The sequence below is a fragment of the Cyrtonyx montezumae genome, unplaced genomic scaffold (assembly GCF_038088225.1).
Source record: "Cyrtonyx montezumae isolate F1298 unplaced genomic scaffold, pur_monq_1.0 scaffold_14, whole genome shotgun sequence".
NCBI lineage: Eukaryota > Metazoa > Chordata > Aves > Galliformes > Odontophoridae > Cyrtonyx > Cyrtonyx montezumae.
Window position 1 is genome coordinate 6,452,404 of NW_027071870.1, and position 25,720 is coordinate 6,478,123.

Genomic DNA, 25,720 nt, shown 5'->3' on the forward strand with positions numbered 1-25,720 from the left:
GCTAGAAATTATCATTCTGTCTTATTGCAATCTAACCTGGTAGGTTTTTTGTTGTTCTGTATACAAGCTGTGTACAAAGTAGTCACTGCCAAGATAGGAAGAAGCTTCTCAATATAGGATTCACTCTTAAGCTATTAAAACTAAATAAGTAGATAAAAGTTATTAAAAGTGTCGGCAAAGATATTCATTGTTCTGTGACTTAGAGAGCTTCAACTTCATAGAAAATACATTTAAAATATGAACAAATGAGGAAAAGTTGTGATTTTGCTTGTTTCCAACTCATGTTCATTGAAGCTCTTTGGATTTAAAAATGAAAGTGAAAGACAGTTCTCTGTTCCTTGTTGAGTTAAAGGAGGAAGGAAGCAAACGGCGTATTTCATTGTTGGACATTCCACCTTTAAACTGTTTGGCCAGCCATTTAAACGATTTTATGATGGCCTTACACAAAGAAAATAAAACTGCATTAACAACTTGCATATTAGTTAACTTTATTTGCATGTCATGAAAATAGAGTGGAACCGAGAAGACAGTCTGGAAAATAAATTCCCCTTCTGCAGGGGGATTAACATGCACATAAAAGGTGATAAATGAACAATGTCTGTAAAATTTATGTCATGTTATTTCTGTAATATGTTTTATTGCATTATATAACACATATTCTTTTAAATCTTGATGGTAACAATCAGGAAGATGCTATTTTCAAAAGGATGGGAAAGAAGAGAAGTGCTTTTTCCTAAATATTTAAAATAATTTCAGGAGAGTCTTGAAAATCTAAATGAAAGATAAAAATGAATGCTATCACAAAGCCCTTTGATACCATCAATCTTGAATTTATTTGTGTGCTATTAATAATATACAGTTAATGTTTTTTATAAATCATTTGAAAATATTCTCTCTCTGATTAAAAAGCCCTCAAGAATATTTGGTTTGGGGAGTCTAGAAATATTTAGCAAATGTTTTTATTGCCTCCATCCGTTTGGTAAGCTCGAATTCATTTCCTGTGGCTCTGTTGAAATACAGATCAAATGCAAATGAGACAGGGAAAGATTTTGAACTCCTCTCAGTTCATAACTTGAATAAGAGAAGTGCAGCTCAGGATCAAAACCTGTTTTTTGTTGCTGTTTCTCTGCAGAACTATGGTAGAACCTTTGTGTTCATGCTGGAATTCTTATTGTATTCCTCTGATAGAGAATGTGTTCATAAGAGTTTTCTCTGCAATATCTTGTACGGGAGAATTACATGCATTTATTGCAGGCCCTCAATTCTGTTTCTAATATTGTTCTGACTGCGTTAGAAATGGAGCCTTAAAAATAATTGTGAACTCTGATGCATAGGGAAAATGTAAAAGCCAGACAAAGTAAATGGATTTCTAAGACAGAAAGAAATCCTTCCCTCTCCTTCATTCTTAGTATCCCCAAGCAAGTTCTGGAGGATATTGAGCCCAGTAAGATATTCTCCCCTTGAAGTGCTCAGAAGAGAGGTTGTAAGCACTTAGTTTGTTCTTTAGATGAAGACAAGCATGGAGAAAATTCTGATTTCAAAGATAAAGAAATTGTAAAGAAACAGTTCCTCTCAGACTATCAGAAGGTGAGTAAAAAATCTTCTGCATGTGAATAGAATTACCCAATATGGCAAGGCATGAAATTGTACAGATCTAAACAGTTTATGATCTTCTTAAACCATAACTCTCCCACTCTCTGAGAGGTTTTTCTCATCTAGCACGTTGGTCATTGGAAGACAAAGACTCACTGCTGCAAGTCAATAGAAAAAGAGCTTTTAAATGCTAAGCTTTCACTCAGGGTGACTTACCACCTCAAACTTGACCTTACACTGTGTTCGACCCATAGAGGGCAGTGACACGCAATTAATAAAGAGCTTTTCAGAGAGTGGAACCAAGACATCCTCTTCACGTATAGTTTCAGTAGTCTCAGTGTGAGTTTTGGAAAGAAAAATATCAAAGAAATAGTGTACTATGTTTAGAAAAAAAAATCTAGTGGTTGCTATGTGCTTGTGGTGATGTGAAATTGTTAGGATTTTGCTGTCAATTGAGATATCTTACACAAGTTTTTAGAGAAAATATATTTTGCTTGTTCTTGCTATGTCAGTGAGATCTGAAAACCTGTTTTACTCCTTGTAATAGTTTCATATATGTAATAGTCAAACTTATAATTTGGTCTCAGTGATCAGAATTCAATTTAGCTTTCTATTGGAGAAGACAGGAGTCTTCCAGAAATGTGGCAGCAAGACAGATCATAGTGTTTGGATTTTGTGGTTTCCATTTATTTGTTTGCTTGTTTGTTTAGGACCTTATGTGTTTAGACTCCTCCAGGGTAAATAGGATAATAAGATTTTTACCCTGACTAATAGCCAACATGATCAACCCTCCATACATGTGGTCCAACCCAAAAATCTTAATCACCATTTATCAGTCTAGTGGAGCACAGAATTAGACAGAGCTGAGAACCCAGGTAGAAAAGCTATCTAGGCACTCAGTATGTATATGAGTTAGTAGAACATCCTCATCAAAATGCAAGGATAGGTGACTCTGTGGCCTCCAGTCTCCTCTATGCTGAGACATGTTTCTTATTATATCTCTTGTATATATCTCTTTTATATGAATACATGTATGTTGGAATGAGAAAAGGTCATAGGTTTTCTGGATGCAATGGGAAGGTCAAAGCACAGTCATTTCCCCCACCTCCAGGCCATACAAGTTTTTGAAGTAAATGAATTCCAAAGATACGAAAGAAATGCCTAAGAATGAGGCAGATTAAATGAATGTGGGGAAAAAAAGAAAAACAAAACAAAACAAAACAAACAAAAAACCCCACAACAATAATTCATGAAGTGGAATCTGCAAAGTTTATAAGCCGTGATCCTCTCATGGCAAGAGTATATCCAGAAAAGCATGCAGCTCACATCCCTTAGGCAGGCCAGCTCCAGTCTGGGCCTGGGAAGGTGAGGGCCAAGAATCATGCCTGTCTCTCCCTTTCACGCCTCTTCTTGGCTTTTTTGTGCAGACAGTGTACTTGTACTTGTATTTTCAAAAAAGGACATTTTTTTTTACTTGGTTGGAAATGGAAATGTTGAGGTACTAGCAGGCTGACCCCTGTTCTTACCACACCATCCGAATATTTCCAAAGTAGATTTCTTAATAAGACAATACGTGTTTAAGTACTGAAAAGTAAATTTATATAAAACAAATGTAATCTGCAGTCCAGATTACAACAGCCTTCATGCAACTATACAGAGGTTTCTTTTCATTTTGCTATGTAGAGCCAAAAAAAAAAAAGTCACCCTATATTGCTTTCTGAAATGCTTCTGTTGTATAGAGACTGCTGCTGTAGAAAGCAGTCAGAAAAAGAAATGGCTGTTTCTTCTATACCTTGTTATTGTTCCTATATTCAAGACTTTGTGAGATGCAAAGACATGATTGTTTTTTTTTCCTTTTTTTAATTTAAGTTACTATTTAAGAAATTTCTTTCAACCAAAAAATTTTCTACATGTTTTAATGTCTCTTGGGCAGGGGATTGGGAAGAAGTAAAGCACTCATTCTTGAAACTACAGAGACTTGATAATTCATAGTTATGACACCATTGCTAACAATACAACTGAGGACCTTGTTATGATTAATAGTGCTACCTTTAACTTTTTCAGATTTTATAGACATTTACCTCTGTATGTTGTAAGAAGTTCCACTGATTTCTATACAACTGAACTTAGCTGTAGTTTTTTTATGCATTTTCGTATTAATGCTGTGATATATGCAAGTATGAATGCTTCTTTCTCATTTGAATGCATAAATTGAAAGGATTTCCTTATTAAGTCTCCTAAACTCACTACTAATACACAGTACTGGGCTACTTTTGTAAAATTAATGAGTTATGTCTTAATGATAATGTCTGGGAATTTTTTCCATTCCCAAATGTTCTCAGGGGCAGACAGAAGAAGTTCCAGAATCAACAAATTATTTCATGTTAAAAAGTGCTTCTCTTTTAAGTTTTGCTTTATACTCCATATCAGAGACCTTAAAGCCAAATGTATCTCATCATAACTATGCATTTTGTTCTCGTCATGAGTAGACAGAAGATGTTTCCAGACTGAAGAAATTATCCTAAGAATACGAAGATCATTTAAGAAGTTTAGAAACAAGAGAGCAGATATTTAGAAGTTATTGAAATAATTGAATTGTTAACACATCTTTGAAGAAAAAGAATAATAAAAGTAGTCAGATGCTTTACCACTGCTAAAATCAACTTCAACTACAGTATTTAGTCTTTTTGAGCTCTGTGTTATTATAGGTTCTTCTATACTCTGTTTTAAATTAAATATTTAAGTGGTTACTTAAGAAACATTTTTATATTCATACTGGTTTCAGCTCCCCAAAATTATATTGATTCTTGGCCTGAAAGGAAGCTGGCATACCCCATTGAATAAATGGATCTCAGATGTGATAGCACATGAAATTCAGGAGTCTCACTGAGAGAAGTATGTTGTGAAAATCATAACCGAATGTCATCAACCATCTGGGGAATAAGTGGCACAAATGAAGATTTTCCAAAACACCATTGTCAAGCCACACCTCAGTAACTTGATTTCATGGTAGACCCTAAGACTTCTTTTCAAAAGATATCAACAGTTCTGTGATGCCTTTGAATTCAGAAACAGCTAGTATAATGTTTTTACGCAAGTGTGACTGCACTTTCTTATTCAACATGCAATAAGAAAAAAAGCACTTCATTTTCTCATCATAAATATGTATAAGGCAATGTTATTAACATAAATCTGATCAAACAATTTGTATAAAGAAATTTAATGTTTTGCTTCCCTAGCTATTTTAGCTATTTTAACTATTTCTGTAGATGTTGCTTCTTTGCATACTGCTTTCTTAGAGCCTTCATTAGTGTGTTGTTTGCTGCTGACTTGCCAGTTAGGTAGTATGACTGAACATTTAAGGAAAAGCTTTTAAACACATTAACATATTTTAAGGTCAAAATGCTTCTTCCTTAACATCAGAGAAACTATACTAAACATGAATATTTTATATTTGTTTTCTCCCTTGAATAAACATCTCAATCATTAAACTGTTATTTGTATTTGAGACCCTAATTTAAAAAAAGTAATCTTACATCCAGTAAAGTATTCTAAACACAAACAATTTCACTAAATGCAACTATGCCAAAAATGGACTGCTTTGGAATTCGGTCATACAAATAGTAATTTGTGTACTGAGGCTTGATCTCTTATTGATATTTATCTGACTTCTACAGTAATCATTCAATTTTTCTATTTTTTCCTATCCCAGCAAAGCGCACTTATTATTTCTTGACAAAACTGAAAGGGCATGTTCCAGTCTTTTGTCTATTTTTGTACAAAAACTGGTATTTGATAATCCATACTAATCTTTCTGTTTACACTTTATTCAAACTTCAGAATGACGACGGAATTGTCAAAATATGGAGTGATTCAGGAAATGTTAGTGATGAATGGAACAAAGTCGAGTTACACTTGGGGAAGCTGAGAAATTTTGAAGTTATCTTTGAAGGTATTCGTACCAGAGACCTAGGAGGAGGAGCAGCACTAGATGACATAGAGTTCAACAACTGCTCTACAGGTAAATTCAAGATAGAAATTTCTAGAGGGATGCTAAAAGGAGTGTAGGTTGTTCTTTCATGTTTTTAAACATCTAATAGTTTTATTGTGCCTCTATCCAAAAAATCATTCATGAATTCATTGTTTTCACTCATATAACTTTAATAGTATTCTATTCGTATAGAAAGTCTTTCATTAGTACAATATTCTCACGCTAAATTATTGCAGATAAATCCAATAATATGTTTCCTTATTTGGTTTTAAGTAAGAATGTTTGTTCTGTTTAGTTAATTTCCAAGCTGTTGAGTCTCTGTTTTTGTACATAATAGTGTCATAGAAACAATGTCAGATGGTATTAATTGAGCCTGGTGGTCTTCGTATTTTATTGCAAAATTTCTTTGAGTAAAAATAAGTTGAAACTACAAATAAGCCACTGTCAGTATTCCTTTTCTCAGTGCAGTTCAAATGTTAGGGCCAGCAAAATAAACAAGACCTGTAACTCACAAGGTATTCATCCTAGTTATTCATCTCCTTGTAGACACAACATAAAGTACAGATGCATTTTGCCTTTAACATGTAAATAAACAAATAAATAAGGGGAAAAAAGCTGATTGGACTGTGGCTTCCATTAAGGAAGAATATAGTCTCTATCCCTGGTAGAAAAAAATGTGTGACAGTAAAGGTGGATTCGTTGACAAAAAAAATAATTTCTAAAATAACAGTTCAATAATGCTAATATAAATATATGTTATACATTGTATTATACATAATATATATTGTTGTTGTTATTATTATATAATATACAATAATAATAATATAAATATTGTATGAGTTGGGGATGTTTTTTAGGCTAACTGAATGTTCTGCCATGCTCTGGATGATAATGCTTTGTTTGGAGAATAGAAGTACAGTTCTAAAGAGCATATTTCTATCTAATTTCATCTGGAGAAAAAAAAAAAAAAAGCAGTTTATATAGTTGGAAACTGCTTTGTTCTGTAAACCAAAACATGGAATCTGGGAACAACTTGGGTCCTACTACAAAACTGAACTGAAAATGCTAAGACCATTATATCCTTAAAAGCTCATTTGGGCATATGAATGCTGTGATTCGCTTGTGCTTTTTCAAAATGTCACATTGCCTCCACTGCCAGGCATGTAATCATTCTTCAAAGGGCATAAGGAAATGGTTAAGGCTGCCCTAGCAGAAGATGAGAGATCTCTATTAAAGTTTGTTGACAAATTATGTTCAGGTATATTATTTCATAAGGTGGGATCTAGTTTAACTCCATACCAGAGATTCTGTCCCACATGGGGCTAGAAGAATTTAGATATCTCAAAGTGATTTTCATGTATATGTTCAGCAACAAAAACATACCAGGATTTCTTTTCTGAGAAAATGCTTCATCTTAATTACGTATATTTTATGGTAATCCGCATCATTGTTACATGAGCATTACTGGAAATATTCATAAAGTTGTCATTGAGCTAAAGACCATTGTTTGAATAGGGAGTTGGAAAGGTATCATATGAAGGATCTTAAAGCTCTCAAACTATTAAGATTGCTGAAATTTACACTGGCTTTAATCTATGGCACTATAAGTCTGAATATTAACTGTGTATTATAACCCGTGCTGCATGAATATTCCTTTACAGAGAACCAGTTGAGAAAATAACTCCAGTTTGTTACAGTGTGTAACAAGTTGTCTTATAGCACTGTTTCAGCCAGAAGCTGTTAAAAAATGCAGTTACACTATGTGCTATGATTATTTTTATATACTTATAACTTTTGATTAGAAATAGTACCATGTATTACGCAGAAAATTAATGTTTATGAAGGTGGATGATTCAGAAGAAGCCTTTCTTATATGAGTTAAAAATGCACGGTTAGAATTCAAATTGCAGTATAAAAACATTTTTCTAAAGATTAGTTTAGTAAAGTTGAAATCCAGGGACAGTAATCCTTTGTAGATAGATTTGTCATTTGCATGGTGTATGTTTTTATATTGCAATAAAATACAGACTATTTGGTGAGGAAATGCTCACTTAACTTCAGTAGTATATGCAAAGTACTGTATGGTTTTGATTAAAATTTAAGTTCATTCCTTTTGGAATATTTTTATGCTTATGTTTTTACTCATCAGAGTCAGAACACTGTCATATATTTGCTTTTTGACTGCATGTTCTTGCTTATGTGCATATGTCTGAAAACAAAACAAGCAAACAAAAGAAACCCTACAAATTTCCTGTCTCTACAGTGTCTGCAGTGTAATTAGGGTTCAAATCAAAGTCAAGAAGGAGTCATTGCATTATTTTTAGTGCCTTGCACATCAACCCATGGGTTTTTTTTGTTTGTTTTTTTGCCTTTTACTCTACAAGATGAGATCCATTTGCTTAATTTTTTCAAGACTTTTGGTGCACTGACATGATCACATGAAGGAACCTGATCTGACGTTTTTCATTCTTGTTACTGATTCTTCTCCTCTGTAGAAAAGAGAAACTAGGTATGCTTTGTCATATTCTTGAGAATAACGTTTCCCATCTGACCTAAGACTGGGATGTTTAGAACAAAGAAAATACATCATGTCTAAATTGCTGGGGGTTTTTAGTTTTGTTTTTGGTTTTTGGTTGGTTTTTTTCAGCACAGAGTTTACATTTTCATTGTGGTGGTTTTAACAAAGCTAAAAGACAGCAAGCACAATCTTATGGTGATCAAAGAGAAGTGTAACATGCAGATCAGAAAGGTCGTGGGCTTATTCTCAACTAAAGGGGTTGATTTACAGCTATTGTTCATGTACCATGTTTGTAGCTTCATCATTGCTGACCTAGTAATGGGCAGGGTCCTGCATGGGAACTGGAGGCCACATCTGTATTTTCCAGCTAGTGAAGCTGAAATGTCCTACGTTGCCATAGATATCCATCCACAGTAATTACATAAACAGAGGAGTAGATTGTGCAGAGAAGAAAAAATGTATAATTAAAAAATTAAATATGAATAAAAAAAACAAAACAACACAACAAAACAGCAAGAAATGGAAATGAGAAAACTGGAAGTGCATGGGAAAAAGAAAGATGAATGTTTTGCTGCTTTCTAACATGCATAATGTAGTGGTTGAGGAGATATTTAAAGCAGTTTTGGAGCTCTGAGATATTTGGGAGTAGCCATTTTCTTCTTGCAGACTGCCAAGGAGTATTCCTGGTTTGCATTTTATAGTCAACACGAAAGAAATAACTGCCTCCTTGCAGAAATAAAGTACTTTAGTGGAGCAGTCTGTGTGAATACAAGACCTGTTTTATGGAATATGATAATATTCAGTAGTTATAGCAGAGTTTAATAAATCCAAACACTCAGTTTGTTGTGCTTGTTTGCCTTTAGCTTGCTTTCATACAGCACGTTATAGAAATCTGTATGCATCGTAAAGGAAACAGTAATGAAATGGGTTAGCTCTGCAGACTTCTTTGCATTTTACTTATGTAACTGTGTGGTATGGTATATGACTCATGATATGTGAGCATTTTCAACTGATAAATGAGAAACTTTCATGCAGTTCATCTGTATACATCTATATACATTTCATCTAAAAGTTAATTAGTAAAAGGCTTCTTTACTAGCAGAATAATACAGATAAGTTTCTGATAAGTTTCTTATGATCTGAGTTTTTTGGGCCCTGTCCTGCAAGGTGTATTTCTCTCAGTTCTCCCTGATGTATATAGAAAACAAAGTCAAGAAGTGACTGTGGATTTATTGGAAATATTGTCCTGAGACATTGTATAAAAGAGTTTTATTAGTTGGCTATGAAAGAGTAAGCTTTGATAACAAAAATAATTTAAATTTGATAGAGGAGTCATGTTACAGCCAGAGAAATGCTGTTGTTAATATTAATGTAATGATTTATTAATTAAGTTTAAAATATATATATATATTTGCAAGTTCTTGAACAGTAATACATTTTACAGCTTTAGAGCTCAGAATGATCATCTTTTATGCTTTTTAATAATGGACTGACCATGGCTATAGTTATTTGCACGGTAAAAAAAACAATAAATCTTTTATGCTGAAAGGAAAGGAGGAAAGGGAGGGAAGGAAAGGAAGGAAGAAAAGGAAAAGGAAGGAAGGGACTTGAGACATTATTGATTTGCTCTTGCCACTGATGACTTTCTGTAAAAAAGCAGGGAATCAAACATTCAGCTCATCAGACATGCTGTTGCTGATAGTCTTAGTTTTATAAATACATTATTTTTTTGAAAAGTACGTTTCAGATACACAAAGCAATATAAGAATGAAGGTAGACCTTACTCATCCATACCACACCTAGTTATTTTTGTATTACAGGACACCACTTGTAAAGCAAAGGAGGAAAAATAAATAAAAGTAAGTGAAAAAATAAATTCAGAAGAAACAGAAATGTCTTCACTGATCTCAGTAAGTTGCTTGTTTGGAATCACACTTTACTTGCTTTTCTCCCCTTGTTAAAACAAAAGAAGGCAGACTTTAAATCATAAGCAGTATTAAAAATACTTTTTTTTTTTTTTTGAGAAAACAAGATCAAAATGCCATGGCATTCTTATTAATTAGAAATAAATTTAACAAGTTGAGCAGAATGGGATTTTTTTTTAATATAACAAAGCATGCTTTGCCTGGTGGTAAACTTGTCTTTCCATTTCCTCTTGTATATTTGTCTTTCTCACCCCTTGTTTATGGCAGGGACCATAGCTGAAAATACAGCAATCCTTTGAACAGCTTTGCTTCCGTACTCCCATAAACAAGAAGCTTTGAAAGTCTCAGTGGAGAAATCCTTTCTCATTAGGATTCCATCCTAGCTTTGCAGATCAGAGAGAAAACGACTGAAACATCCCAGCATTTGGGTGCATAGGCCAACTTTTTTACTTTTAAAGTAAGATAGTGTTTTCTTTGAATTCTCAACTAAGTATGATGCAAAGATCTACACTTAGTGAAGAATTTAGTTTCTTCTGCTCAAACACTTGAGAAGAGTTCAAACTTCTTCAACAGAATATTCAGTTCAAACTTAGCCATGAAGTAAGAAGGAAGAGAATTCTGATAGGGAAAACAGCTAGAGCCAAGTCATTCTCTCACAGTAAATATTTCTATTTAGCCAGGACGTATGCCCAGTAATTTGCGTTTTGATCATTTTCTTTCTTTTTTTTTTCCTCCTGAGACTGTTTTTATGTTTCATGACATTTTTTGCCCTTTTTGGTAAATCCTGAACTGTCAGGATATTCAGATGTGGAATACAGGAGTTGTATCATCTAGTTAAAACTATTTCGCAAACGTGATGATAATTATGGTAAAATACTTATTTTCCAGACCTCTTAGAAAGGACTTCATGTTAGGATAGATGTGGAGGAAATTTAGGCTGCCCAAACCCAGGTTGCAACAGCTGTCTGAGATACAGCAGGGGAGCAGCCCATTAGGAGGAGAATGAGAAAGACTTCTCAGTATCTCTTTCCAGCATGTGGATTCAGTGTTGTGTACCTCACAACCCTGTCCTTCACAGAAAGACATCTTCTAAATTGTTATAATGATACAAAAAATGAAGGAACATTTTGTTGAAAGACCACTCCTTTCTTTTGCCTCTGAGCAATGGAATATAACAGCTATCCACAGTACCCAGTAAAACAACAATCTTAAAAGAAAACATACATATAAGTTTATTTAATGTCATATGATGCTGAAGACATTCACCTAAATGGTAATGCATATGAAAATTTTCTAGAAATATGCATATGAGCAACCATAAATTCATTCAAATATTATATAGCCTGAATTCAGGGAATGAACTTGAGAGCCTTCTTTGAAAAGATTAAAGGAAAGAAGAGATATATGGCACCAGGTTAGAAATCAAAGCATCTCTACTTCTTGACCAAAAGAGAAGACTTTTTAAGACTAGAAAAATATACATGGTAGTGACAGCTGGATTTTTTTTATATACATATATAATATCGAACAGAACTTTTTGAGTGCTCTCTGCATTGGAATCAGGACAAGGGTGATGCAGGGAGGAGAAAGGACTAAGAGTGATAAACCATATTGTTAAACAGTTTCAGGACTTAATTTTCTGTGCTTGAACATGTTTATAATTTTTCTGAATTTTCTGCAAAAGGATTACTTGATTTTTTGCCCTGTCTCCTCTGTATTAAAATCTGCAGGCTACAAAAGTATCTTCTTTAGAATTAAGCAAAATACGTCGGCTTTCTACGTCAGTACACAGTGTGAATGAGCTCCTTATCTCTCTGATACAGACTACGCAAAAGCTGAACTTTCACTTTTAAACAAATATAAGATCATAGAATCTTCTGAGTTGAAAGGGACACTTAAAGGTCATCTAGTCCAACTCCCCTGTAATGAACAGGAACAACTACAGCTAGATCAGATGTTCAGAGCCCTGTCCAGCCTGACCTTGAGGGTCTTCAAGGATGGGGAATCCAACACCTCTCCAGGCAATCTTTTACAGTGCCTCACAATCCTTACTGTATGCCTCACATCCTTATTGTAAAAAGTCTTTTTTCTGTAACTCTGTGTAAATCTCCCCTCTTTTAGTTTGAAACCATTTCCTCTTGTCCCATCACAACAGATCCTGGTAAAGATTTCCTTCTTTCTTACAGTCCCCCTTCAGATACTGAAAGGCCACTACTCCCAGGTCTCAACAGAGCCTTCTCTTCTACAGGCTGAACAGCTCCAGCTCTCAGCCTGTTCTTGTAGGGAATCTGTTCCACCCTGGGGATCATTTTTGTGGCCCTCCACTGGAGACCTCCAGCAGGTCCACATCTCTCCTGTACTGAGGACTTCATATCTGCATGCAGTACTCCAAAATCTTGTCCTTGTCTGGTGTGTATTCCTATGCTCCATTATATCAGCATTAGAAGTTGAAAAGACTTATTTGTTTGTTTAATCTCTTATATGTCCTAAACCAGAATCAGTTCTACATTTCTGAAACTATGGATGCATTTTTTATTCTTCCAGTTATTTGGTGGCCCTAGTCACCAAACTCCTACTGGTCTTCAGCATCTTTAGGAAAACCACTTACAGAATTTTGAATTTACAGGCAAAATTCTCTCTTTAGAATTAATATAATAACTATAATATATTATATTATATTAAGTTGGATCAGATGTTTATGTCAGAAACAATGCATATCTTCAGATTAAATCAGGCCTTTTCAATTAAACACATTAAGTAGAATTCCCAGTGTTTTTTTGAATTCCAGAAGAACCTGATTTGAAACAATATTTAGCTTGCATCATTAGAAGCTTTTCTTCTAGCTTTCACTGCAGAAGATTGCCAAGGTCATTCATAAACAGAAAAGTTATTGATGAGTATGCTAATGGAGTTTTAATGTTATATAAAAAGTCATGTAGAAAAGGGTATTGAACAGTTGGGTTAAACAAATGACAAGCTTGATGCAAATTGTGTTTCATAAATGCTGAACTTCACAGTACTGAGTATAGTTGGGTTACTGGTAAAATGAATCCCACTAGGAGCTTATAATTCATACATTTTAATTTAAGTGAAGGATGAAACTTGGAGAGTAATATTAACTGAGTAATACTTTCAACTCTTTTTTCAGATACTTTGAAAGAGGGGAAAGAAATGGTACAAATCTTACACAACTTTGTAAAAGGAGAGTCTTGTATTCTTTGTCCTGTACTAGCAGATATAAAGAAAAGAAGTCAATTTTCAAGCATTCTTTAATAAGCAATCTTTACCCTGGTAATAGAAACAAAGTTGATATTAAAGTATTTATAAACTATCTTCAAGTAATACATGAGCTAGTCTTTCATAATTTAGAGATAGAAAATGGAGAAATGTAAATATATAGCTTGTGATAAATCCAGATAAGAGTTAAAATTTTTTGTGGTATGAATGTGTTTGTTCATGTCCATCTTGCTTATTTTCTATGTATATAAAAACATATATATTCTTAGGAGGGAAGCTCTTGTCTTTACTGATACTCTGATTATTAGACTATACAAAACAAAATATTTAGGAACAATTGTGTTTCTACATAAATGCATGTTATTATAGCAGCCATCGTTAACATGTTTCTTGTGTTGGATTTAGTGATTCATAGATTCATAGATATGTTAGGTTGGAAAGGACCTACAAGATCATCTAGTCCAACCATCCTCATATCACCGTCCCTACCCACTGAACTACTAAATCAAATCCCTTAGCACCTCATCTAAACGCTTCTTGAACAGCGCTAGGGATGGTGCCTCAACCACCTCCCTAGGCAGGCCATTCCAGCGCCTGACCACTCTTTCAGAGAAAATTTTTTTTCTCAAATCTAATCTCACTCTTTCCCGGCGCAACTTATGGCCATTCCCTCTTGTCCTGTCATTAGTTATCTACAATCCACACCAATTCCATTGGTCTCTTAAAAGCTACTTAGAAGACATTTTTTTTTCTGCATCATACTGCATTGTACCACATTGAAAAATGGTATCCTGTTGTATGAATATAGTTTCTCAAATGCTGCCATTTCATTTGGTTTAGGGATTAGCATATTGTGCAGTTAGTAGTTTCTACTTATCTAAAATCTGCCCATTGTTAGTTTCTAGTGATTTTCAAGTTTTCAGTAAATGCTGCAGTTTCGATAGAAAATGAAAGAAATGGGTATGATAAGCTATTAACATTTTTCTATGTCTCAGTAATAATTTCTTTTTTGTAATTTATGAGTAACTAATTTCAAAGTATTTGTGGTAGAATAGTTTTTATAAGGATATGCTTTGTGTTCTGGCAAATTTGATCCAGGAGAGAACCCACAGTTTAATTTCTTTACTTGATGGGCAACATAACATTTAGAATGTTCTCTTATTTTCCTCATGCAGAGATATCTTACATGCTTTTACTTGTGTTAAATTTCATGTCATCTCCCTTCAGTGAGAGATTGAGAGATACTCATTTTCCAATCAGTTCTATACATTTTTATGTTTAAATCAACTTTTTATGTTATATGTTAAGATTGAATGCTAAAAATAAAACTTTTAAGTTGTAATTTTCATATGAACTTCTATTCCGTTACTGAATAGAATATATTTTTCTTCTGTTCTCGATATTGGAACTTTTTTGTTCAAAACTCACTGTATTTATTGTCTTGATATAGTTCTTATCTAGTGTAGGAATTTAGGACAGAATGATTGTGTACTCTGTAAAGGTAATTTTTAATGCCACAGCAGGAATTGTCTAACAGGAGTTAGATTATTTATTTAGTTTGAAGATGTTATGCAAATGCTGGTATGTTAATTCATACAGAGATTTCATTTTTATCTCTGTCTAAGGCTCTGGCAGAGTATCCATCATGATTATAAATCTAATCTGGTATCTCTGAAAATGATATGTGAATAAGGTTTTACTGCAGAAAAGTAACAGAGACGTGACTCTCTGTTTGGACTTCATGTCACTTTCATTGGTAGGGATACAAGTTTCATTAGGACTATGTATAGATTACGTGTTTCATTTTAGGATAAGCAAAGAAATAAATAATCTTTAATGCTAGATTCTGGTATGCTTGAAGGTCTGTAAAGTTCACTGTAAAAAAAGAAGTACAAAAATAACTCATATTATGTGCTAAATATAAATGATAGGGCAACACTACATTGTTTTTCTGCTTGATTAAAGGTAAAAGGAGGTAAGGTAAAGAATGGAGCCAGTCAAAAGCCATGGATTTAAATTATCTTTTATGTATGGTAAAAATGTGCCTATGTCATATGCAGTGAAATAAAATGTGAAAAAAATATTGTACCCCAGTTCTTTATTATCTTTACATAATTTATATTGTTAAACAATGTAAGTCACAGTGTCTCTTAAGGAAGTAAATTGGTTTTCAGGTCCATTATTTCCAGTGCACAGGAAGGAATGGAAGTCAGGGAGCTAAATTCTTTTCAGCAGCTCCCATTGACAGGGCAGGAGGCAAGGGGCATAGGTTAAAAAAACCCCATAAATTTCATCTGAATACATGAAAAGACTTTTTTACTATGAAGAAGATCATACACAGGCAGTTTGTCCAGAGAGATTGTGGAGTCTTCATCGGTAGAGATATACAAAACCCAATTAGAAACGGCCCTGCATAACCTATTCTAGCTGCTTGTACTCAAGCAGTGACATGAGATAGACAGCTGAAGTGGTCACCTCTGTCAGACTTTAGAGTTTTTGTGATTTTCCAGAAATTAGGTTAAACTGTTAACGGATAACTTACCTGCTTTTTAACATCTCAATTATTCTATTTTAAGGAACATATACAACAAATGTGGAGGGAAACAGTCATGCTCATGCTGATGTGAATTTCTTTCCAGGCAAAACATTCTTCCTGCAAACTATGGGACAGGCCAAGAGAATAGTCTGGGCCTACATAAAGCACCATTAAAAGAGTGGGACCAAATAACATCTGTTGGAAGCAGTAAAACAATAAAGTCATGATGTGTAATAGTTAAAAAAAATTTAAAAGAGCATACTTCATTTTAATTACAACATTGATGTAAGTGTCCTGTTGGTTTCAGCTGGAGAAAATCCCAGGGAATGCCCTGCCTCCACCGATTTTGTGTGTTGGAATGAGGACTGCATAGAATCTCATCTCGTCTGTGACTATAAACCAGATTGTGAAGACCTATCGGATGAGGCTGACTGCAGTAAGTATCTCATTGCATGTTAATATTATCTTCAGTTAAAATTTTAACTTCAAATTAACTCAGGTGGTTTCATGTAGCTGCTCAGAAGATAATTACAAGCAAGTTAGTGAATCCTCCAGCACAGAACGCCTGACATTTTCAGATCCTCTGGGTTGTTTATTGCACCAGAAGTGTGGTTTAGACAAAAAAGTATAATGTGCTCATTACAAAGTTTATCTAGAAAAAAAAAAAGTTTTATTTATCAGTAAATTGCAATTCAAATTAACTCTGAAAAGAAACTAAATGATTGAGCTGAAAGCGTTTTGAACTGCCAATATTGAATAAAAAAATACAATTAAGCAAATTAATGCACAGTAACATGATTCTGTTATAAAAAGTAATTATATAGAAAGAAGCCCATCTTTCAGATTAATCCTATCTTTGCAATCTAATTTATGTATTCTTTGCTCTTTGTTCTTGGTATGACTGCAGAACTATGATAGTGTTTTCTTCCTTTACATTATTATAAAAGCAATTGGACAAAATCCAGTATGTTTATATTTTTGCAATCCTAGTGAAGGCTGAGGCAAAATTTGCCTACAGATATTCTTTGCTAATACTATTTGAGATGAAAGAACACAACTCATTTTGAAAATCTGGATGAAGTTAATAGCTTTTTCAGTTCATGTTTGAAATTCAAAAGCAGTACAACTTTGCACCCTTTCTCTTACTCCAGTTCTTTGTTTATTGACAGTCACTCTCCAAATCGGACTTTTGGAAAAAGAAGCTTAAACATTCAGTGCAATTCAGTAATAAATCTAATTCTTAATCTCTAAGCTGTAGTACGAATTCTACCATACTGTACATATGGTCAAAAGCAATCATGATAGACAGTGAAAGTCAATGCATCACATACATAAATTCATTTTTGATACTGTGTTGAAGTCCAAGTTGAAGTTCATCAACACTAGGTGTTCTCTTGAAAATCAAACATGTTTGCTTTCACGTAGCTGCGGAACAATAATGACCCATTATCCAATTGTGTAAATTACACTGTTTTAGCCAGACAGCAGATTTACAACCTCACATGAAGTTGTTACTGCAGGAAATGTAACTTGGATCTTCTCTCTTTCCACTTGCTACCTCCTATAGTGCTTTTTGCTCCAGTGATTTTCTGTGAGCAATATTCATGTAAATGAAAGGGTAGCTTCAAAAGGCCATCTCAACTCAATTAAAAAAAAAATAATAATAACAAAACAAATTTCTTGAATACAATATTCATATTTTTTCAGATATTAGACAAAGTAAAGACAGTAAAAATACAGAGTAAACTCAACCTTTCAACATTTTACAGACCAAACACATACCCGGTAAAGGCTGAATTGCTATTCAAAATAAACAGCATTCTAATGATACTCAGAAAACTATTGAGGAACTTGTTTTATTCTGTACATTTTGTTAGAGGAGATAGTTGTTTCCTTAGAAAGGAGTTTCCTGTGTTGTTTGGAGGTACTGTAATAGCATCAGCTTTCTTTTCTTTTTTTCTAAATGCAGCCTCACCTTGAGTTCTGTGTGCACTTTTGGGCACCACAGTACAAAAAGCCCCAAGGTGCTGGCATTCAGGGAGTGTTTGGACAGCACTCTTAGACATAGGGTTTGTATATTAGGTGGTCCTGTGTAGATCCAGGAGCTGGTCTTGATGATTCTATAAGCCTTGTGTGTCCCTTCCTACTTGGGATATGGATGCTATGGTTCTGTGATTCTTTGTTGCAATATAGGTAGCAGAATTTCATGATATGCATGATACTGAATCACAGTAAAACAACCTAGTCTTTACAATACCTCAGAAAATCTCTAAGGCAGAAAAAAAAATCAAACAGATTTTCATTTTAAATAAATAGTTTGAAATATCCTTTTATAGTTTGAAACCAGGACAACTGTAGATGGAATAGATATAGTCTCAACAGAATATTTTTACTCTTAGCTCTTGCTGTTGCTGAGGAACAGAGATACTGTAATCTGGTATATAGAGTACCCAGATAAGCTTCTGGTATAATATTGCCCTATCTGATCTACCTTAGTTCTTACAAATGAGGTCTGACATTTGTATAAACACACCTTTCCCTAAGCATATATCTTACAGAATGGAATAAACATCATTAATGGGCACAAGATAAATGTTTTATTTTTTCTAATCTTTAGTCCCTCATAAATCAGCACTGCAATTTTTTTTAGCCACTAGCTGCCTGATATCTGCTCTGAAAACTTTGCCCAGATTGTATTTATAATTATAAAGTAGATTCACTTAAGAATATCAGGAAGTATGAGGGCTGCTCTGAAAGTAATGCCTCTTATTTTGTTATGTTGGCCCACAATGTCAGAGGCAGATGTTACTGATATGGCAGTAGTGGCTGAAACTTCCCACCAGTATTCCATTATATTTTGTGTGACAGATGGCAGCAGAGGGTCAGCCTGACAGAAAGGCATCTGACGTGAAAATGTGTATGAAGCAAAGGTGTGGAATAGAATTCTACCCAGTGGCATTCTTGACTCTTGCAGGATGTTTATGGAGACCAAACATTGGATGTGAGCATAGTGAAGGGTACTAGGTGGTACGTTTCAGCAGTAGCAACAACAATAGGTCTCCTCTGCTGGTGCAGATTTTTACAAGCACAGCATGTAGGCTCTTGTTCATGGCTGGTGAAAATGCATAGCTTGTGGTGGTAACTGCTGAAAAATATTGTTTTGTAGGTGAGAGTTTGCATGCTTAAACCTGCCACCATGCAAAAATGATTATGGACATTTCTCTGCAATTTTCTCCTTTTCTCAGAGCTCAAGGTCCAATCTTATTTCACATTCCACTATAGTTTTATACTAGTATAACTCCAAATAAGCCAGTGGGCCACAATCTACTCAAGAGCAATTCCTCTGTGCAGGATTTACAGCAGAATCTGGTTAAAATGAACTGTATATTTGTAGCCTTTTTTTTTTTAATATACTCATGTAAATTACTTCCTCTGTGCCTTTTTCCATTCAGTCAGGCAATCTAGCAAAATTTTTGTTCTCTTTCGATAACCCTTCGGAAGTACTGAGGTGAAAAAAGCACACATGAAAGCAGTTTCAATTTTCATGAACTGCACTCAATTATACACCCAGGTTTGATTAATAGCAAACCTCAGCATTGATGAACCAACTAGAGAAGTGCTTGAATTATTGAAATGAAAGCAATTTTTCAGATAAATGGAACAATCATATGATGGCTTCTAAGTAGGTTGTTTAACCCTAAAATAAAAGAATATATCAGGATACTCCATTAATGCTGTAAATATTGTTCATAAATGTTTATTAATTATTACATTCAGAATGTGCTGTTAAAGATATTAGAGTAAAACTCCTGGAGTCAGGCAATCTTCTATGAATACTATAAATTATAAATACATTTGTACTTTGATCTTGTTAGAACTGTATGAGAAAATTGTACTTGCTGTTGAGATTAATGGGTTCCCTCCTTTGCCCTGACTGCATGAACGACTATTCAGTGGCAAAGCTATGCTTTACTGAGTTTCCATTAAGTTTGTAAGGCAGTGTCAGTGTTGTTGCTCAGTATATTTGTGTATTCTTTTCACAGTTCCCAAAGGCAAACATCACTAAGAGAATGTCTGAGGTTGGAAAGCACTTCCGCATATCTAAGTCCAACCTCTTGCTTAAAATACTATACACTGGAAGAATTTGTCCAGGGCTGTTAAAATGATGTTTACAATAGGTTTAGACATGTTTTAGAAATTACCTCTTCAAAAGTGGAGATTCCATAACTTCAGTGGGCTACTTCAGCCAGTGCCTGACAAGCTTAGCAGTGAACTATAATGAAAAATTAAGAATATTTTTTGTCTTTAAATAAAATTTTCTGTTATTCAATTTGTTCTCATTACACCTTGTCCTGACGTGGGACACTGCTAAGAGCCTGGCTTTGTTTCTTTACACTCTCACAGCAAGTATTTATACCCACTGACACCTACTGTGCTACTCTTTGGGCTGAAAATTCCCAGCTCTCTCAGCCTTTCCTTATGAAAGATTCTTAGTAAGAGTATACAGTACACTACAGAACAATACAAATTCTTCTAGCATCCAGTAAAATAGATGTTTGATCAAAATTCTTCTTTCTGTGTCCTAGACATTTAAGTACTGTGTCGAACTTTTACTGAAAAGAGAGACCAAAGGGTTTGCAGTCAGAACCTGTGCAGATCTCTGTCTTACAATGCAGATTTATGACACTGATAAGTTATCTTTGCAAAGAAAAAGGGCAACTTTTTTTTTCTTAGAGCATCAAAGCAGAAAATAGGAAAAAAGCCCATCAGATTACTAATAGTTAATTAAATGTACTAAATAGTTGGCTGAGAGGCTGGTGTAGAGACAGACACTTTGAGGTTTTTTACCATGGGGCAGTTTATTCATCTCTTGGCCTGTTATCTGTTGATAGAATGCACCTGTCTCAAAGGGGGAAAAGAATCCTAGCACAGGAGCTAGCTGCACTCATCGAGAAAGCTTTAAACTAGCTGTGACGGGGGAAGGGGACAAAACAGGACTCACCAATAATTAGCCCAGGGGGGCTGTGCTGGAGCAAGGGGTGAGGCAGATGTCTCAGCTGAAGTGCATCTACACCAATGCATGCAGCATGGGCAACAAACAAGAAGAACTTGAAGCCATTGTGAGGCAGGCTAACTATTGACCTTGTTGATATTACAGAAACGTGGTGGGACCCCTCCCATGACTGGAGTACTTGGATTGGTGGCTACAAGCTCTTCAGAAGGGATAGACAGGGAAGAAAGGGTGGTGGCCTAGCTCTCTATATCGAAGAGTGTTTTGATGTTGAAGTGCTTGAGGTTGGAAATGACAAAGTAGATTATCTACGGATAAGGATCAGGGGGATGGTCTGTAGGGGTGACATCACGGTGGGGGTCTGGTATAGACTGCCTAGTCAGGATGAAGAGATAGATGAGGTGTTCTACAAGCAACTAGTAGATGTTGCACTATGGCCAGCACTTGTTCTCATGGGGGACTTCAACTTCCCTGATATATACTGGAAATATAATATTGCGCAGAGGAAGCAGTCCGTGAGATTTCGAGAGTGTATAAGATAGCTTCTTGACACAGCTGGTGCGAGAACCTACCAGGGGAGGTGCCCTGCTTGACCTGCTCTTCACTAAATAATAGATAAATACCAATAAATAGAGAAGGACTAGTAGGAGATGTGATGGTTGGGGATTGTCTTGGCCAGAGTGACCAGGAAATTGTAGAGTTTGCTATTCTTGGTGATGTCAAGAGGGTGACTAGCAAAACTGCTACCTTGGACTTCCGGAGGGCAGACTTTGACCTGTCAGGACACTTGTTGCAAGCATCCCTTGGGACTCGCTCCTGAGGGGTAAAGGGGTCAAGGAAGCCTGGATGCTCCTCAAGATGGAAATCTTAAAGGCACAGGAGCAGGTTGTCCCGGAGTCCTGTAAGTCGAGCTGGAGGGGAAGAAGACCAGTGTGGATGAACCGGGAACTTCTGTTGAGACTCCGGGAGAAGAGAGTCTGTGTCCTCTGGAAGATGGTACAGGCTACTTGGAGAGACTACAGAGAACTTGCCAATATTTGCAGGCAGGAAGTTAGAAATGCAAAAGCTTCAAACTTAGACTGGCTACTGCAATAAAGGAGAGCAGAAAATCCTTTTACAAATATATTAACAGTAAGAGAAGAACTAAGGAGAATTTCTCTCCTTTACTTAATGTGGCAGGGAATATAACCACGGAGGATAAAGAAAAGGCTGAGGTTTTCAATACCTTCTTCACATCTGTCTTTAATAGACAGATCAGTTATCCTCAGAGTACTTTTCTCCCTGACCTGGAAGTCTGGGATGAAGCGCATAATGCACCCCCTGTGATCCCAGCAGAGACGGTCAGAGACCTACTCCTCCATCTGAACCGCCACAAGTCCATGGGATCAGACGGGATCCACCCAAGGGTGCTGAGGGAGCTGGCAGAGGTGACTGCCAAGCTGCTTTCTACCATCTATCAGCATTCCTGGTTATCTGGAAAGGTCCCACAAGATTGGAGGCTTGCCGATGTGACTCCCATCTACAAGAAAGGCCGTAAGGAAGACTCGGGGAACTACAGGCCTGTCAGCCTGACCTCTGTATCAGGGAAAGTTATGGAGCAGATGATCTTGAGGGAGATCACACAGCACGTGCATGGCAACCAGGGGATCAGACCCAGCCAGCACGGGTTCACAAAGGGCGTGTCGTGCTTGTCCAACCTCATTTCCTTCTATGACTGGGTGACCAGACTGGTAGGTGAAGGAAAGGCTTTTGATGTAGACTACCTGGACTTCAGTAAAGCCTTTGACAAGGTCTCTGTCACGCTCCAATATAAAGGAGGGAGATGAGGTTCTTAGATTATGTATATACCCAGCGTGAGATTAAGAAACAACGGTCCAAATGTTGGTCCGACCAGTTTATTACCAATATTGACCAGGGAAATGGGGAAGGCGGACACTGTTAAGAGTGATGGGGAAGGGAAGGCGAGTGATAGGAAAGATAGGAAAGAAGCAAGGGTTTGTACAAAACAGGGAAAGTCACCAGCCAGGATCCTAGGAGCGGTCCGGTTGCAAGCGGCTCTGATGGTCCGAGGCAGAAGAGCAGGGGTGGCAGAAGTGGGGAGAACAGCAGCAGCAATGGGCAGCCTTGAGCAGCAAGCAGTTTTCCTGGAGAAGTGGCACCAGGTCAGCACAGGAGAAACAGAGCGGGGTCAGCACAGCTGAAGCAGCAATGGCTCAGCACAGGAGAAGCAGCGAGGGGTCAAACCCAGGAGGGGCAGCAGCGAACAGTGATCAGCTCGTGAGGTCTCTCCAAAGAGAAGGCCTATCCGGGAAGCAGCAAGCAGTGATCAGCTCGGGAGGTCTCTCCTAAGAGAAAGCTTCTCCAAGAGGAAGCCACTCCAGAGAAAAACCTCCAACTTCGTGGCTGCAGGACCCCTCTATTTATCTCCAAGATTACTCCAGTCTACATGACAAACCCCTCCTGCTTGGGCGTCAGGCGAGTATCACCTGAGATGGTTATCTCTCCCTGGAGGTGAGTTACACAAAAGAGTGTTCAGCAGCCACTGAGCTGCAGCTTAAGTTGCCCCAAGATATGCCCATCAGCTTGTCCCATAGACAAGGCATTTCACAACCTTTGCCCAGGACTAGCTTGGACATGTTTGGACATGTTCATCATCAAACTTTGAGGCAATGGTATAAAATATTAGTCTCTTACAGTCTCCCACAGTATTCTCCTGGGGAAACTGGCAGCCCGTGGTGTGGAAAGGTTCACTCTTCTCTGGGTGAAGAACTGGCTAGAGGGCTGTGCCCAGCGGGTAGTGGTTAATGGAGTTAAGTCCAGCTGGCATCCCATTACGAGTGGTGTCCCCCAAGGGTCGGTATTGGGGCCCATCTTGTTTAATATCTTTATTGATGGCTTAGACGAGGGGATTGAGTGTACCCTCAGTAAGTTTGCAGATGACACCAAGTTGGGAGGATGTGTCGATCTGCTGGAGGGTAGGGAGGCCCTTCAGAGAGATCTGGATACGCTGAATAGCTGGGATGAGGTCAACGGGATGAGGTTCAATAAGGCCAAGTGCCAGGTCCTGCACTTTGGCCACAATAACCCCATGCAATGCTATAGGCTTGGGGCAGAATGGCTTGAAGACTGTATTAGAGGAAAAGGACCTGGGGGTGTTGGTTGATGCTCAGCTTAACATGAGCCGGCAGTGTGCCTAAGTGGTCAAGAAGGCCAACAACATCCTGGCCTGTATTAGAAATAGTGTAGCCAGCAAGAGCAGGGAGGTGATCATCCCCCTGTACTCAGCTCTGGTACGGCCACACCTTGAGTACTGTGTTCAGTTTTGGGCCCCCCACTACAAGAAGGACACTGAGGCCCTGGAGCGTGTTCAGAGAAGGGCAACAAAAACTGGTGAGAGGTCTGGAGCACATGTCTTATGAGGAGCAGCTAAGGGAGCTGGGATTGTTTAGTCTGGAGAAAAAGAGGCTCAGAGGAGACCTTATTGCACTCTACCACTTCCTGAAGGGGGGTTGTGGTGAGGAGGGGGTGGGCCTCTTCTCCCTGATAAATAATGACAGGACAAGAGGGAGTGGCCACAAGTTGCACCGGGGAAGAGTTAGATTAGACCTGAGGAAACATTTTTTCTCTGAAAGAGTGGTCAGGCACTGGAATGGCCTGCCTAGGGAGGTGGTTGAGGCACCATCCCTAGTGCTGTTCAAGAAGCATTTAGATGAGGTGCTAAGGGATTTGATTTAGTAGCTTAGTGGGTAGGGATGGTGATAGGTGGATGGTTGGACTAGATGATCTTGTAGGTCCTTTCCAACCTAATGTATCTATGAATCTATGTACTCTTTCATACGTATTTTTTCTATCTACATCTGTTGTATCTATACAATGATACATAAATAATTGTATTTTAATGTTACAGTGTAGTTCTATATCAAAAAATGCATTCTAAATCTTCAAATCTATTTGGCGTTCTGAATTAGTTGCAATTTAGAAGCAGTTCCGACTGTAAGACTGACTATGGCTGTTAATAATTTGGAACCTTTCCCAAGAGTATTTTACAGGCAAAGTATGTGCTCTCACTTTGCAGTCAGGCTCCTGCCCCAGCTCGAATTCTAACCTGAAAAAATTGAAAAATTTGCTCTTGGAAAATTCAGCTCTTGGGTATAGTCAAAGAACTATTCTAACTAAGGAAATGATCTTAAGAAGCAAAAGTAGTTTCTGATAGTGTTTGAATGATCTCTTTCACAGCACTTGTACAATTTTGTTGACTAATCACTCTTCAAAAGTCACTTAAAATCAGAGGCAGATCTAGAAATAGGAAGTTTAGCCAAGAACGTCTTAATTCAGTCCAATGTCCTAATGGCTAGAACTTCTCTCTCATTATAAAGCTGACTTCAGATATAAGAGGAACAAGAGTGATCCAACCTATGTTCACGAAAACCAACATTGGGCTGGAGTTCAGTTTTACTTCAAATTTTGCTGTAAATTCTTCTGTTTATTCATCTTGAATAATAGTTAAAATTGGTCAATTTGTCCTCAAGATTTACCTGGGCTTATGTCTTCAACAACATTAAAGGCTGTTTATACTTTCCCAGGAAGAAATCAGTGGTGGGTTTTCTGCTTTGTTCTTGTTTGGTTTGTTTGATTGTTTGTTTCTCATCATTAACATGTTATTTATGTCAGCTTATGATGGTTGAGTCACCATCTCTGAACACGTTTGAAACTGTCTGGATGTGGTGCTCAGGAGCATGATTTAGCAGTGAGTTGTTACAAGTTAGAGTAGTATGGTTAGGTTGAGATTGGACTTGAAGATCTTTTCCACCCTGAGCAATTCTAGATTCTATGATTGTATGACATAATAGATAAATAGAATTTTCTCTGTTACCATGTTCAGTATGTCCATTACATTATTGAAGAGCTG

The 25,720-nt window shown here is 36.6% G+C and overlaps 1 protein-coding gene across 1 annotated transcript in view; it reads left to right on the plus strand.

Annotated features, from left to right (window-relative positions):
• MALRD1 (MAM and LDL receptor class A domain containing 1) overlaps positions 1 to 25,720 on the plus strand; it is a 210,036-nt gene that overhangs the window by 118,526 nt on the left and 65,790 nt on the right. The window contains exons 28-29 of the mRNA XM_065731331.1: positions 5,434 to 5,614; positions 16,108 to 16,236. Coding sequence (XP_065587403.1) covers positions 5,434 to 5,614; positions 16,108 to 16,236 — 310 coding nt within the window. The remainder of the gene's footprint in view (positions 1 to 5,433; positions 5,615 to 16,107; positions 16,237 to 25,720) is intronic.